Source organism: Colias croceus, chromosome 9 (assembly GCF_905220415.1).
Source record: "Colias croceus chromosome 9, ilColCroc2.1".
In the NCBI taxonomy this organism is placed as follows: domain Eukaryota; kingdom Metazoa; phylum Arthropoda; class Insecta; order Lepidoptera; family Pieridae; genus Colias; species Colias croceus.
Window position 1 is genome coordinate 5669618 of NC_059545.1, and position 13452 is coordinate 5683069.

General features: G+C 44.3%; 2 protein-coding genes across 3 annotated transcripts in view; one reads left to right on the forward strand and one right to left on the reverse strand.

Moving 5' to 3' along the window:
* LOC123694255 (3-phosphoinositide-dependent protein kinase 1) overlaps nt 1–11390 on the forward strand; it is a 72550-nt gene extending 61160 nt beyond the window's left edge. For both annotated transcript variants that reach the window (XM_045639644.1, XM_045639643.1), the window contains 4 exons: nt 7835–8093; nt 8223–9170; nt 9464–9741; nt 9839–11390. In XM_045639644.1, coding sequence (XP_045495600.1) covers nt 7910–8093; nt 8223–9170; nt 9464–9741; nt 9839–9943 — 1515 coding nt within the window. In that variant the 5' untranslated portion in view covers nt 7835–7909 and the 3' untranslated portion in view covers nt 9944–11390. The remainder of the gene's footprint in view (nt 1–7834; nt 8094–8222; nt 9171–9463; nt 9742–9838) is intronic.
* Nucleotides 551–3621, reverse strand: LOC123694253. The gene has a single exon (XM_045639642.1). The coding sequence runs from the start codon at nt 3381–3383 to the stop codon at nt 1089–1091; it is 2295 nt and encodes a 764-aa protein (XP_045495598.1). The 5' UTR covers nt 3384–3621; the 3' UTR covers nt 551–1088.
* Nucleotides 11391–13452: the final 2062 nt, after the last annotated feature.

Below are 13452 nucleotides of genomic sequence, written 5' to 3' on the forward strand. Positions count from 1 at the left end.
ACGGCACCATGGATGCATCTTTTAGTGAAATATTTGTGTATTGCTTGATAAAGATTTTAAAATTGGAAGAGTGGAGTCAATTTTAAGTAGAACAATATAGGTATGGACTTAAATAATAAATGCATCATATTTTTATACATTAACGAAATTGAGTGATACAAAAAAATTTCATTTACAAGGCAATTAATAATCTTAAGATACAATAATGACTTGGCATACGTATATAATATTGTATACAATTTTACACAAAATTAGCAAAACTTTCGCTCCAAAGCACTGAGCGTCGCGTCGATGGGAACTTTCGCCCGTTTCATGTGTAACGAAAAGCAAGTACTCGGTGCGATGAGTGCGCCGCGTATGATCCGATCTGTATGAACTATGATGCAAACAGTGATGGCGGGCGCGGCACTGACATGGCATCGCACTTGTTTGTTCACGCGTCGACGGCGTGACCACCTTGTTTACAACTATGGATGATAAAGAATCGCATTCATCACTTTACTGGCGTTGCTTGAAAAACAATCGTTACGTACAATTTACTCTAATGCTGTTGTGGACTGTATTATTTTTGGGGTTTGTGTTCAAGAAAACACCCTTCCTTCGACATACATAATATATTATCGACCCTTATGTACACTATTACAATTTATACTTAATCACTATTACATATTCACTATTACTTATTCACTATTACTTCTTCACTACTAGTCTGGAAGAAGAACTTGCTGCAACTGACTTTAGTTCCAAAATGTTCGATATTTATATGCGTTGCTGGCGGCGAGATACAAAGTGATGCGGCGGGCCACAAAGCCATCGCCCGGCGGCGAGTCACAAAGCGGCGGCGGCGGCTCAAAGCCGCGGCGGCTGTCTTGCATGTGCCGCCTAGGCCACGCCTCCTCCACGTGTAGATGCAATACACGTGGCGTAGTGTATACAGCGCGATAGTCGAAACCGCGGTGCGCCTCGTCAAAACCGCGGTGCGCCTCTTCTTCCACGTGTAGCGTTGAAACTCCGCTCCATACACGTGGCGTCGCTGTGTGGGGAGCCCCGTTGTCGCCTGCGCTTGACCTTGATAGTGTGCTCGTCCTTTACAGTCCTCCCCCCGGCGTAGCTTGCGTAGCCTCCTTCATCACGACGAGCTTGCTGACTGGGCGTCTGAAGATCCCGCTCTTGGTCTTCACTTCGGCTACCCGCACAGCGTCGTCCGGCCCGGCGTGAACGCGCACCACGACCCCCATGGGCCATGTGTTGCGCGGCAAGACGTGGTCCACGATGATGACCACGTCACCTTCCTCGAGGCGTCGCGTGTCCTTTCGCGCCTCCCCCCGTGGCACGAGCGTCGGTAGGTACTCCTTGATCCATCGGCGCCAGAAGTGGTCGGCGAGCGCCTGGCTGGCGCGCCAGGTCCGTCGGTCTGCTTCGTCGCACGGCCCCGTCTTCGGCAGTCCCGTTGAGGAGCCCAGCAGGAAGTGGTTGGGCGTGAGGGCTTCGGGATCGTCCGGGCTCACGCTCACGTGAGTCAGCGGCCTCGCGTTCACCGCGAACTCCGCTTCGGTGAGCAGAGTCCACAGCACTTCTTCTGGTGGCGCCTTCTCCCGTAGTGTCGCGCCGAGCGCGGTCTTCACTGACCGCACCAGCCGCTCCCAAGCACCGCCTTGATGCGGCGCACCCGGCGGTATGTAGCGCCACTCCATTCGGTGGCGCAGCGCTTCTTCTTGTAGCGCCGGCGCCCACTCGTTGTACGCCTTCTTCAGTTCTTGATCGGCGCCCCTGAAGTTTGTTCCGTTGTCTGAGTACATCAGACGAGGCCACCCTCTGCGCGCCGCCATTCTCCTCAGCGCCATGATGGCTGAGTCCGTTGATAGAGACGCGACGAGCTCTAGGTGCACGGCGCGCGATGTCAAGCAGGTGAACAGCGCGCCCCATCTCTTCTCTCTTCTTCGTCCGATCTTGACCATCATTGGCCCGAAGTAGTCGACCCCGCAGTTGGTGAAGGGTCGGTGGAACGGGTCGAGGCGAGCGCGTGGCAAGTCCCCTTTGGCTGGGACCTGCGGCATCGCTCGGCGTACTCGGCACAGCGCGCAGTTCTTCTCTACGGCGCGCACTGTGGGCCGCAGGTGGATGACCCAGTAGCGCTGCCTCAGGTCGTTGGTGACACGCTCGCGGTTGGCATGTCCGGCGGCACAATGTTCCTGTAACACTATTAGTCTGGTTATTCTGTGCCGGCCGTCGAGGATCACCGGCTTCTTTACCGTGTCGGGTGCTGTGGCTGCGTTTATGCGGCCCCTTACTCTCAGCACGCCGTCTTCCATTACCGGGTCCAATTTGTACAGTCTACTAGATCTGCTGATGGGGCGTGCGTCCTTGATTCGCTTTATGTCTTCCCCAAAGCTGTCGTTCTGTGCGCGCTGCACCAACAGTCGTTCGGCTTGTTCCAGGTGGCGACATTCTAGTCTCGTCGCCGTGTGCCTGATGCGCATGTCGATAAATGCGAGCACCCTTGCTGTTGCTCCCACCAGTGTGCGGAATTTGGAGAAGCGCTCTGGATCCGGCAGCCATTCCATCTTCCGTGGCAGCTCGCTTACATGCAGTACATCAGCTTCGTCCGTAGTTTCTCGAAGTTCCTTCTCCGTGGGCCACTGGTCTTCCGTCTTCATCAGGAATTCTGGACCCTGGAACCATCGATCATGTCCCGTGGTGAAACTTAGGCGGGTGGCGTCATCGGCAACGTTTTCATGAGTCGGCAGCCACCGCCACTCTTCCCTTTGTGTTAGTTCTCCAATCTCACCGAGGCGATGCGCGACGAACGGCGTGTATCTCTTTGCATCGTTGCGCACCCAGTGCACCACCGTCGATGAGTCTGTCCAAAACCAAGTACGAGATATGTCATACCTGTGCTCTCTTCTTATCTGATCAGCGAGTCTTGCGCCGATCACCGCCGCTTGTAGTTCTAGGCGCGGGATCGTCTGCGCGCGTCGTGGTGCCACCTTCGCTTTCGCTGAGACGAGTTTCACTTGCACGCTGCCGTCCGTTCGCCGCATACGCCAGTACGCCACGGCTGCATACGCTTGTTCACTGGCGTCGCATAGCACGTGCAGCTCGATGTCTTCGACGTTGTCCGTTGCGTAGCATCGCGGCAAACGTAGTGCGCCGACTGCTTCCAGCTGCGACAGCCAGCCTGCAAACTGCTCGCCCTCTTCTTCAGGTATCGGCTCGTCCCACGAAATCTGGAGGCGCCACAGGCTCTGCAATATGATTTTAGCACGGATGGTGAAATAACTTAAGAGGCCTAGTGGGTCATAAATTGACATGACCGCACTTAATGCTTCGCGCTTGGTCGGCGGGCGCTTGCGATCTCGCACCTCCACCGGTACTCTGTTCATCGCTGTGTTGAATCCTAGCGCGTCTTGCTCGGCGTCCCAAATTAGCCCGAGGATCTTCGGGGCTGGCTGCGCTCCTCCCAGCTGTGTTGGTGTGCTGGCGTGTAGTTCTCGTGGCACGTCCCTCAGCACGCTCCTGTCGCTGACGTTCCATCCCCGTAGCTTGAAGCCTGCCGCTGCGTGCACTGTCCGTATTTCTTTGATCGCTTGTCTGGCTTCCTCTGCGTCGGCGTAGCTTACCACCAGGTCGTCCATGTATCACCCAGCCGAGATTTGTCTTAGAGGCGGCAGGTTCGTCGGCGCCGCCCGTTCGAAGTTCTCTGGTCACGATATGCTCCCAGTGGTCGGTACCCACCAGGACACCCGCGCGTGCTTGTTCGTAACATACCTCACGTTCCGGTATGTCGCGCAGATGTCTGTACCGAAGCAGGGATCCCGGGATGGACTGCTGATGCAACTGCAGCTTCTTCATCGTGCGGGCGCGCAGGTCGTGTAGTGTCCCGTCGCTCTGCCTACGCAGCTGCACCGTCACCAGCCGACTTCCTTCTTCAATCTGCTCCATGTTCGCCCCGTGGATGCGGAGCGGCGTGGCAGGACCTTCGGCGCCGATCTGTTGCGCCAGGTCCTCATCAATGAGCGTGATGGTGGAGCCCTCATCGAGCAGTGCGTGCGTCGATACCTCCCCCCGTGGGCCGACGACGGTGACTGGACACATCTTCAGCAGGACGGCGCGGGGCGGTGCGGTTGCGCGGTCAGCAACCGCCATGACGGTTTCTTCGGTCGACGCAGCAGGCTCTTCTCTTCTTACGTCGTGCAGTGATGAATGATGCGGGCGGCGGCACTGGTTTACGCCGCATGGTTTCGCTCGACAGTAGCTGCGCCGATGTCTCTTCGTGGCGCACTTGAAGCAGGCGCCTTTTTCCCTCACCAGCGCCCACCGCTCATCCACCGACAGCTTGGCGTAGCGCGGGCAGGCAACCATGGTGTGGTCGCGCCCGCAGCACAGGCAGAAGTCTTCTTTCTTCTCTTCTTTCTTCTCTTCTTTCTTCTCTTCTTTCCTCTCTTCTTCATCTTCACCGGAGACCATGGTGTATACTGCAGACTTCCTTTTCGGTGGAGCAGGTCGCGCTGCTGCTGCTGCTGCTGCTGCTGCGGCGTCTCTGCGCGCTGGTGCAGTGCTGCTCGTCGGCGCGTAGGTGTAGCGAAGCGCCTGGTCCGCCTCTCTCATGAGGAAGCGGGACAGCACCACGATCTCTGGATCCGCTGTGCCTTCCTGTGCAAAAGCATAATCACACCACCTAGACCGCAGGTGCGGACTTAGTTTGTCCAATATCTCCCGTGCTAGCATAGGATTGTACAAATATCCTTTTCTGTCTATAGTTTGAAGTATACACACCACGTTTTGTACTTTTACCGCGAAGCAGTTGATGTCCTTGGCCGCTGCTCCAGGTCGCGGCAGCTTCCTTAGGTCTTCCATGGCCCTGTCGATTATTATCTCGGGCCTCCCGAAGCACTGCTCCAAAGTTTTCATGACTGCTTCAGGTGATGAAGCAGTGTGAAGCAGCGCTGCCACGGCGTCCCTTGCTTCCCCCTTCAGGCAGGTACGCAGCCGCTGGATGTTTTCTGCGTCGGACACTTGGTACATGCTGCTTGTGTCCCGGTAGGCTGCTCGGAACGGCAGCCACTCTTCGATCGCACCTGAAAACACTGGAAGGTCCGCGTGGCGTAGGCGCGGTCGCGCCATCTTCTCTAGGGACGCCGCCAGCTGCTCTATTCCTGTTCGTCTGGTCGGCGTCGGCGATCTTCCTCTTCTTAGTTCGGATCGCTGGTGTCTGTCATCCTTCGGCACAGGATGTGACTGGAGCCACTCGTCTACCTTGTTTCGTTCTTCTGTCGCGGTGACGGTATCTTCCGGCAGGCCCTCGTCTTCCTGTATGGCGGACACCTTGAACTGTAAGCGTTTATTTATTAGTTCTTTCTCAATTTGTAGTTCTTTTCTCTGGATAGCGGCGAGTCGCTCTGCCGCTTCTAATTCCGCCGCCTTAATCCGCCGCGCCGTACTCGCCGACGACCGCACCGATCTAGCGGATCTCGCTGGCGAATGCCGTCGCGGTTGCGGCGGGATCTCCATTGTGTCTGTGGCTGACGTCAAGCGTGCGTCAGACGGCGATGCCAGCGGGTCCAGCACCAGCCGCCGCATTCGTTCTTGCCGCACACGCTCTGTCTCCTGGCTCCGGTCCTCCACTTCTGCAGCTTCACCCTGGCTGCGGGTAACCACCATGCCTAAAGAGGTGACGCACCGCAGGCTTATACTGGCAGACTCGTTCCGCTGACCAGCACCCCTGATTCCCGGCGCGTACCACCAAGGTCACCCGACGGCCCGAGTCTACCCGTAAAAAACCTTACGACTCACCTCATTGGACTAGTACCAACAGCGCGGCCCCGTCGGTAGGTACCTGACTCGCCTGGTGACGATCAAAAACACCAGCAGGCTAGTACCAACGTTACCGGTTTGCCGATATTCGCCCCTCGAAGGTGAACTCGTTGCCGATGCGTACCTCTCTTCGGCAGGATCTGGTCTTCCACGGGCAGCGTTTCCTCTTCCTGGAGTATCTGGCGCTCGTTGTTATCCGGCGATCGAAGGACCAGACGTTGTTGTGGACTGTATTATTTTTGGGGTTTGTGTTCAAGAAAACACCCTTCCTTCGACATACATAATATATTATCGACCCTTATGTACACTATTACAATTTATACTTAATCACTATTACATATTCACTATTACTTATTCACTATTACTTCTTCACTACTAGTCTGGAAGAAGAACTTGCTGCAACTGACTTTAGTTCCAAAATGTTCGATATTTATATGCGTTGCTGGCGGCGAGATACAAAGTGATGCGGCGGGCCACAAAGCCATCGCCCGGCGGCGAGTCACAAAGCGGCGGCGGCGGCTCAAAGCCGCGGCGGCTGTCTTGCATGTGCCGCCTAGGCCACGCCTCCTCCACGTGTAGATGCAATACACGTGGCGTAGTGTATACAGCGCGATAGTCGAAACCGCGGTGCGCCTCGTCAAAACCGCGGTGCGCCTCTTCTTCCACGTGTAGCGTTGAAACTCCGCTCCATACACGTGGCGTCGCTGTGTGGGGAGCCCCGTTGTCGCCTGCGCTTGACCTTGATAGTGTGCTCGTCCTTTACAAATGCTATACATATTCTCAAAAGAAGTTAATTGCACATTTGAAATAAGAAAAATGTACACATTGGATAACAACTATAAACATAAGTAACTAGGTGCTTTCCTATAATATTGTTTTTGAGCTATTAAGATATGGAATTTAAACGTCACAATAATTCTTTTAAATGCTATAAATAGGTATACATAGTTTGTGTAAAAAATGCGCGCGAAGATGATTTGGAAATATAAACATAGATAATTATTTGTTTTGAAACACTATCATTCATTCATAGCGTGCGTGGCCGCAACTTAAGTAGGTAGAGTAATATTATGAATTATAAATTATAATGTTATAATAAAATAATGTATAAATTGCGTGGCCACTAAATACTTAATGTAAACATTAAAATAAAAAAATTCCCTTTTTTATTTCTAAAATGAACATAATAACACCCTTTGTAATAATAATAAATGTTAAGAAATAATTATTAATTGAAATATAATGTAAATTTTTGGTTCATATCATTAAAGATTTGTATGGTGGGGGGATTGAGGTCAAATATAGGTGCGCGAAGGCGGCGGAATGCGTTACGATGGGAATGCGCTCAGAGTACCGTTGCGGCGGTGTTCACTGCCACCGTCACAACGGAATGCGGGACATACTTCCTTCTACTTAGACTATCTAGCGTATTTGATGTTATGAGTCACGCATTCAGTGTTCTTAATGTATATGTACTTAAACAAAATTGTATTTAAATGGTTGCATTCACTAAATACTTCATGGAAATCATAAATTATATATGCAATAATCGCAATAATAATATTCATTATACCTATATTTCATTCGTTATTTTATTTTCAAACGTTTCCAAAAAAGCCTTATGAGCCCCGAAATGTTTTTCACTGGTAGATTATTACAAGTCTAAGATTACAAGTTACATTATTTAGAAAGTTTTTAATAAATTGGAAATACAAGAACTGGTTTACAATAATTGTCACCGATGCATATTTATTGAATGTGAGCTGTGCGTGTGACAATTAAAAAAACATTGACGCTTCAGTTTTTCATAATTAAGTTCATAATATTTATTTTGGATTCACGAATTCACGATACCAATGTGATTATAATGAAAGGCGCGCGGTTAATTTTTAAAAAATTGTTTCACAAGTAGTAGTATTCAACGTTCGTTAACGTTTCACATTTAATTTGCAAAGAAGCCTCAATTTTATTTCAAGAGTAATCAAGGTCAGCTCGCTTAACTGTATATTTTTTGTTACAGTCTAACGGCCGAGCCGGTAGTGAGGTGCGTGCACCCATAGCCACAACAGAGTTCGTCGCCGATTCGCCAACTAAAATGCAAGCGTCCCAGGCTGCCGCAGCGCCTGTGCCTACTCCTACTTCTACACATGCTTCCAGCCAGTGTCACAGGCATACGAAACGAACTGCTAAGGATTATATATTTGGGAAACTTATCGGCGATGGTTGCTATAGTACCGTTTTCTTAGCAAAAGATATACACACTGGGAAGGAGTATGCAAGTGAGTATTTTAAATCATGGTAACTAGTTTATGTAATAAAAAATATTTTAAACCTATCTTACTTATATTTATTAGTAATGGATAAAAATTCACAAAAAATATTAAATATAATTTATTTTTCTCTTTCAGTTAAAGTGTGTGAAAAGAGTCACATAGTACGTCACCAAAAAGTTCAATACATAAAACGTGAGAAGGATGCCTTGAACATGTTATTTAATGTGCCTCACGGTTTTGTCAAACTATATTGCACATTTCAAGATGATGAAAGATTGTACTTCGTTTTATCTTATGCTAAAAATGGAGAACTATTACATTACATTAATAAAGTAGGATCATTCGAATTAAATGTAGCAAAATACTATGCCGCTGAACTATTGTTAGCCTTGGAAAAGATGCATGCTAAAGGAATTATACATCGTGATTTGAAACCTGAAAATATATTATTAGATGAAAATATGCATCTTCAAATAGCTGACTTTGGTACAGTTAAGATTCTTGATCCAGAAAAGATTAGGGGTCCATCATACAATTCAACAGATAACGTCGAGGAACCTACGGAAAATTCTGATGATCAAACAAATGACCGTTCAAGGAAAATAAGTTTTGTTGGAACAGCACAATATGTGAGCCCAGACCTTTTACAAAATAGAATTGATACACGCGCTTCTGATTTATGGGCGTTGGGGTGTATTATTTACCAGATGATATCAGGATTGCCTCCATTCCGAGCCTCCACGGAATTTCTGACTTTCCAAAAGATATTAAAAATGGATTATGAATTTCCTGAAGGGTTTCCCGCTGACGCAAAGGACTTAGTTGAAAAGCTTTTGGTTTTAGATCATACTAAAAGACTTGGAGCTAGTGATAAAGGTGTCACATACGAAAGTATTCGTAAACATCCATTTTTCGATGGTATTGACTGGGATGACATTTGGGAACAAACACCACCAACCATTTGTCCATATTTGCCAGGAGGATCTTTCGAAGAAGAATATACTGTACCGGATCATTTAGAACCAGGATTAGGCAAAAACCAATTAGTACGTTTGTGGGAATTTGACCTATCAACCTCTAGAGGTAAATATAATTTTTATATGAATATTCGTCATCATAAAAAAGCTTTTTTAAAAATATTTCTTATGATTTTTAAGATTTACAAAAAGCTTCTCTTCCTAACGTTTTTAAATAAATATGGGCGTCCTATGAGTATGCTAGTCAATCTTATGAGTTATGACGTAATCTTTCCGGTGTGCTATCGGAACACTGTACAGTTTATACGATTTAAATTTATGAATAATTTGCTCTACCTTATCCATCTGTTTATATAAGATAAAGTTTTTTCGATACTAAGATTTTATTAATCATTGCAGGTATTCTAAATATAAGCCCTGATGAAAGACGTCGTCGTCTTGAAGTACAAGCTCGGGAAAATAAGTGGCATCAGTTTGTGGACGGAGAGTTGATTTTAAAGCAAGGATTAGTAGAAAAAAGAAAAGGTCTTTTTGCAAGGCGCCGAATGTTATTATTAACTACCGGACCACGACTTTTCTACGTAGACCCAGTCAATATGGTTCTAAAAGGCGAAATCCCTTGGTCTCCAGAACTACGCGTCGAGGCAAAGAACTTTAGAATATTTTTAATTCACACGGTAAGCTATTTAATGCAATTTGAGCTACATAAACAAAAAAAATAAATAAAATAAAATAGGAACATGTTTAATTAAACTATTATGTTTTTTTTTACAGCCTAATCGTACGTATTATTTAGAAGACCCACAATCTTACGCTTTAGAGTGGACACGAGTAATCGACGAAGTGCGTATAGGCACATATGGACGAGATACGACTTAAGAGAGAGGCGAGTTGGCTGCCTCGAGTCGCGCCCGGGCCGGGCCGCGCGCCCGCACCCTTTCGCTCTCCGCACGGCGAGTGCACACTTTTAGGATATAACTAGCCTTCATTTCGAGCACGAAATCATCCTGAGAACCTTTCGTAACAGTTCGTGATTGGCGTCCTGAAAGTAGCAGCAATCCTTTAAGTATGCAACGGCCACGGCAGGCGAGCGCCGCAACAGCGGGCGGCGCCACATATGTTCCCAAGCGTACGATTACTCGCCCACGCCGGAAACTCTGAACAAGGAGGAGGACAAGAGAAGATGACTTGCAAACACCCTTGAGTGTCGAAGCTGAATGACTGATTCCTATTAGAAATCCTGACTATCATAAATTTATCAAAATTATCTATCTTAGGTTTCTTATTTAAATATGATATCAGTGGTGATTTGTAAATATTTGTCGTAAATTATTATCGCAATTTTTTAGATTTAATGTATAATGTATAGGCCATAATTGAGGCCTCATGTAAGAATGGACTTGTTATTCGCCACCCGCGTGTTCACTAAGCCCATTCCAGTTGGTAACTAGGCAATTTGTAGCTAAATTAATAATTATTTATTTATTTAATTATTTGCCAACGGAATGTGACTGTTGTACAGTAAACTAGTAACTGTAGGAAATTGGTTGATTTCTATATTAATAGTTGTGTATGCTAGCAACGACAACTGTTCTGAATAGCTTTAAGTTGTTGATGGTAATTGGCGGTACCTATAAAAATGGAAGCGACCGAAAGAAGGAAGGATAGCTTCTTAGGAATAATTAAACTGGGCAAAGGATATGAGACTGATAGCATTAGAAATTATAACACTCTGGTCTCTGCTTTTGTCTAGTATTGCCTGCTCTCCAATTATACTATTGTTGAGAGCGCCAGTGCTGATCTTGACATGCATTTCATGCATATTTTGCACTATAATCCTATTTTGCAAAGTATACTGATGAAGCCACCGCGGCATTAAAACCATGTTGAAGTATGGTACCATGATTTTTATGATTTTCAATAATAATTAATTTAATAAAATTATAGAATTATGTTATGGTGGAGTACTTGTTAATTTGGATTTAATTTAATTAAATAAGAATTGGATATGTTCAATGTCATGGCTTTGATTATTTTGATTATTATTTTATTAAACATGCCTTAGCTTGCCTGGGCCAAATTAGAATAATATTATTTGGATGAAATCCAATCAAATCTTGAAATAGAAATTATATTAGACACTCTTTCTTCAATAACCCAATGATTATTGATAAAATTCAACTTTTCCATGACATTGTGAATGCATAAAATAATATTAAAGCTGCATTTAAAACCTAATTGCTGTTAACTATTCTAGTTAAAATTTGTATTGCGTAAATTCCAAGTAACAGAATAAGAAAGTGAATTAAAGTTGATTTTTAAAATATAATGTCTTTTCATTTCTGTCCTTATTCAAATGAATCGAAACATTAGAGATTTCATAAACACAATATTTGAATATCTCGCTATAAAATTTAATATAAATTATATAAAAAATTAAAAGAATGCAAAAACTTACAAAGTAGACATTATCTAAATTTTGAAGTGAAAACTTCTTTAGCGGCGTTTGGTATAAAATCTTAAACTCGCGTCAGGACACGTGGCCTGATCGAAAGAGCGTAATACGGATGTTTTTTTTTAGCCCTTATATTCCATGCGTAAGACGGATACCATTCCAAAACCAAACATGCTGAACGTTTATAATCAAGTTTTCACTTCTGCCGGCACTCCTGGAGTGCAACCCGTCTTTTTTTTTCTTATACACAGTTAATTTGCTTGTTTGAACACACTCATCTCAAGAACTATTGGACCAATTTTAAAAATTTTTCACCTTTGTTTATATTATATCATGTGATACATGAGCGTTATGGGCTATATACTGGCTATATAATATGTACCACAGGCCAATCTTGGGCAGACCACTTACGGGTGGAAATTTTCAAAGGGTCCTGGAGAGAAAGTACCTACTTGAAATACTGGAGATAGCAAATTTTGAAAAAATGAAACTTACATTTATTTTAAAGAAAATTTTCATTCAAAGATTTTCTAAAATTTTCTTTAGCTTGGCTGTTTAAAAGGGACAATTTTTCGTAGACGATGATCAATACCCATATGTACTAAATAATAAAGATTTTATATTTTACGGATAATATGTTGTAGAACATACTAGCATAAACCAAGCATAAACCTATTTGTGTCGATTTTTAGAATAAAATGACAAATTTTATTTTTTATAATTTTTAGTTAACTAGTTCGATTTCGATAGAAGCAAGTAAATTTTCGAAAATCTTGAAATGCACTTCTATTTCTGTTTAAAAATAAAGGAATGTTTCCTTTCAGCAAAGCTATCACCCATAGAAAATTCTCATCGTCATCAAAAACTAATAGTCTGACCTTTATGAACTAAGAAAAGAAATAATAATTCAGTGCAGTCAAACAGACCACCATATTATGACACACATCACATTTTTTGGCAATTGGAATTATTTATAAATTACTAACAAGTTACTAACTTATAGTTTTAAAATCGATACAGTTATTCCTTGAAATGTAATATTGAAAGTCCTCAAGGGTGGGGGTGAGCTAAGGGGATAGGATATATTATAGAGATAGCATCTCGGTTACTTCTAGGAAAATATTCTACATAATAAAATCTCCTTTAATGTTCTATAATTTTTTGTACTATCAATACTTTAGGAACTTACAGGTTGGGGCAAAATCCTTTACCTTCCTTCCTTGTGTGGATGGTTTTGATGGTGTACTGGGCAGCTACTGATCAGTTTGATCTGAACAGACATCAATAACCAGTTATCAAATCCAAATCAGATCCTAATTCTTGAGGACTTCCGATATGATCATAGGAAGATCATAGACATGTCAAGGAATAACTGTAGCAATTTTCAAAACTACACCAATCATTTCCACTAATTTTACTTATTTTCTCGGACTATAAATATAAGTACTTAATATACTTATCTAAGAACACTATATAAATCCTGTTTCTACATGGCTTTTATAAATTCATACAGACAAATACACACTACAAATTTTTACCCATATAAAAATGATGAAAATAAAATTTATTAACTATTACAGGTGCAAGAGCACAATTATAAGAATAATCAAATTTGCTTTTCTAATTAGGTATTGTCATTAATTCATGGCTAAGCAAAGTATGTAAGTAGGTATTAAAAAGGTTTCCTAATTTCTAATGCATATGGTTGGTAGACAAACAACTTACCAGAGATAGCTAACGGCTATCTTGTTGATATCACGTTGGTATAATTGTATATATCCAGATAGACTAGAATTTGGAATCTATAATTATTTATATTTTCTAGCTTAACTGATTCTTCGTCTTGACTGTTTTATCTTCTTCGAAAATAGTAAAAAGAGATGGATCATATACATTTTCAGTCCTGTAGCCTGTTTTTGTATTAAAATTGTGC

Coding starts and splice junctions, on each gene's coding strand:
- LOC123694253 (XM_045639642.1), bottom strand. CDS start 3,383: ATGAACAGAGTACCGGTGGAGGTGCGAGATCGCAAGCGCCCGCCGACC.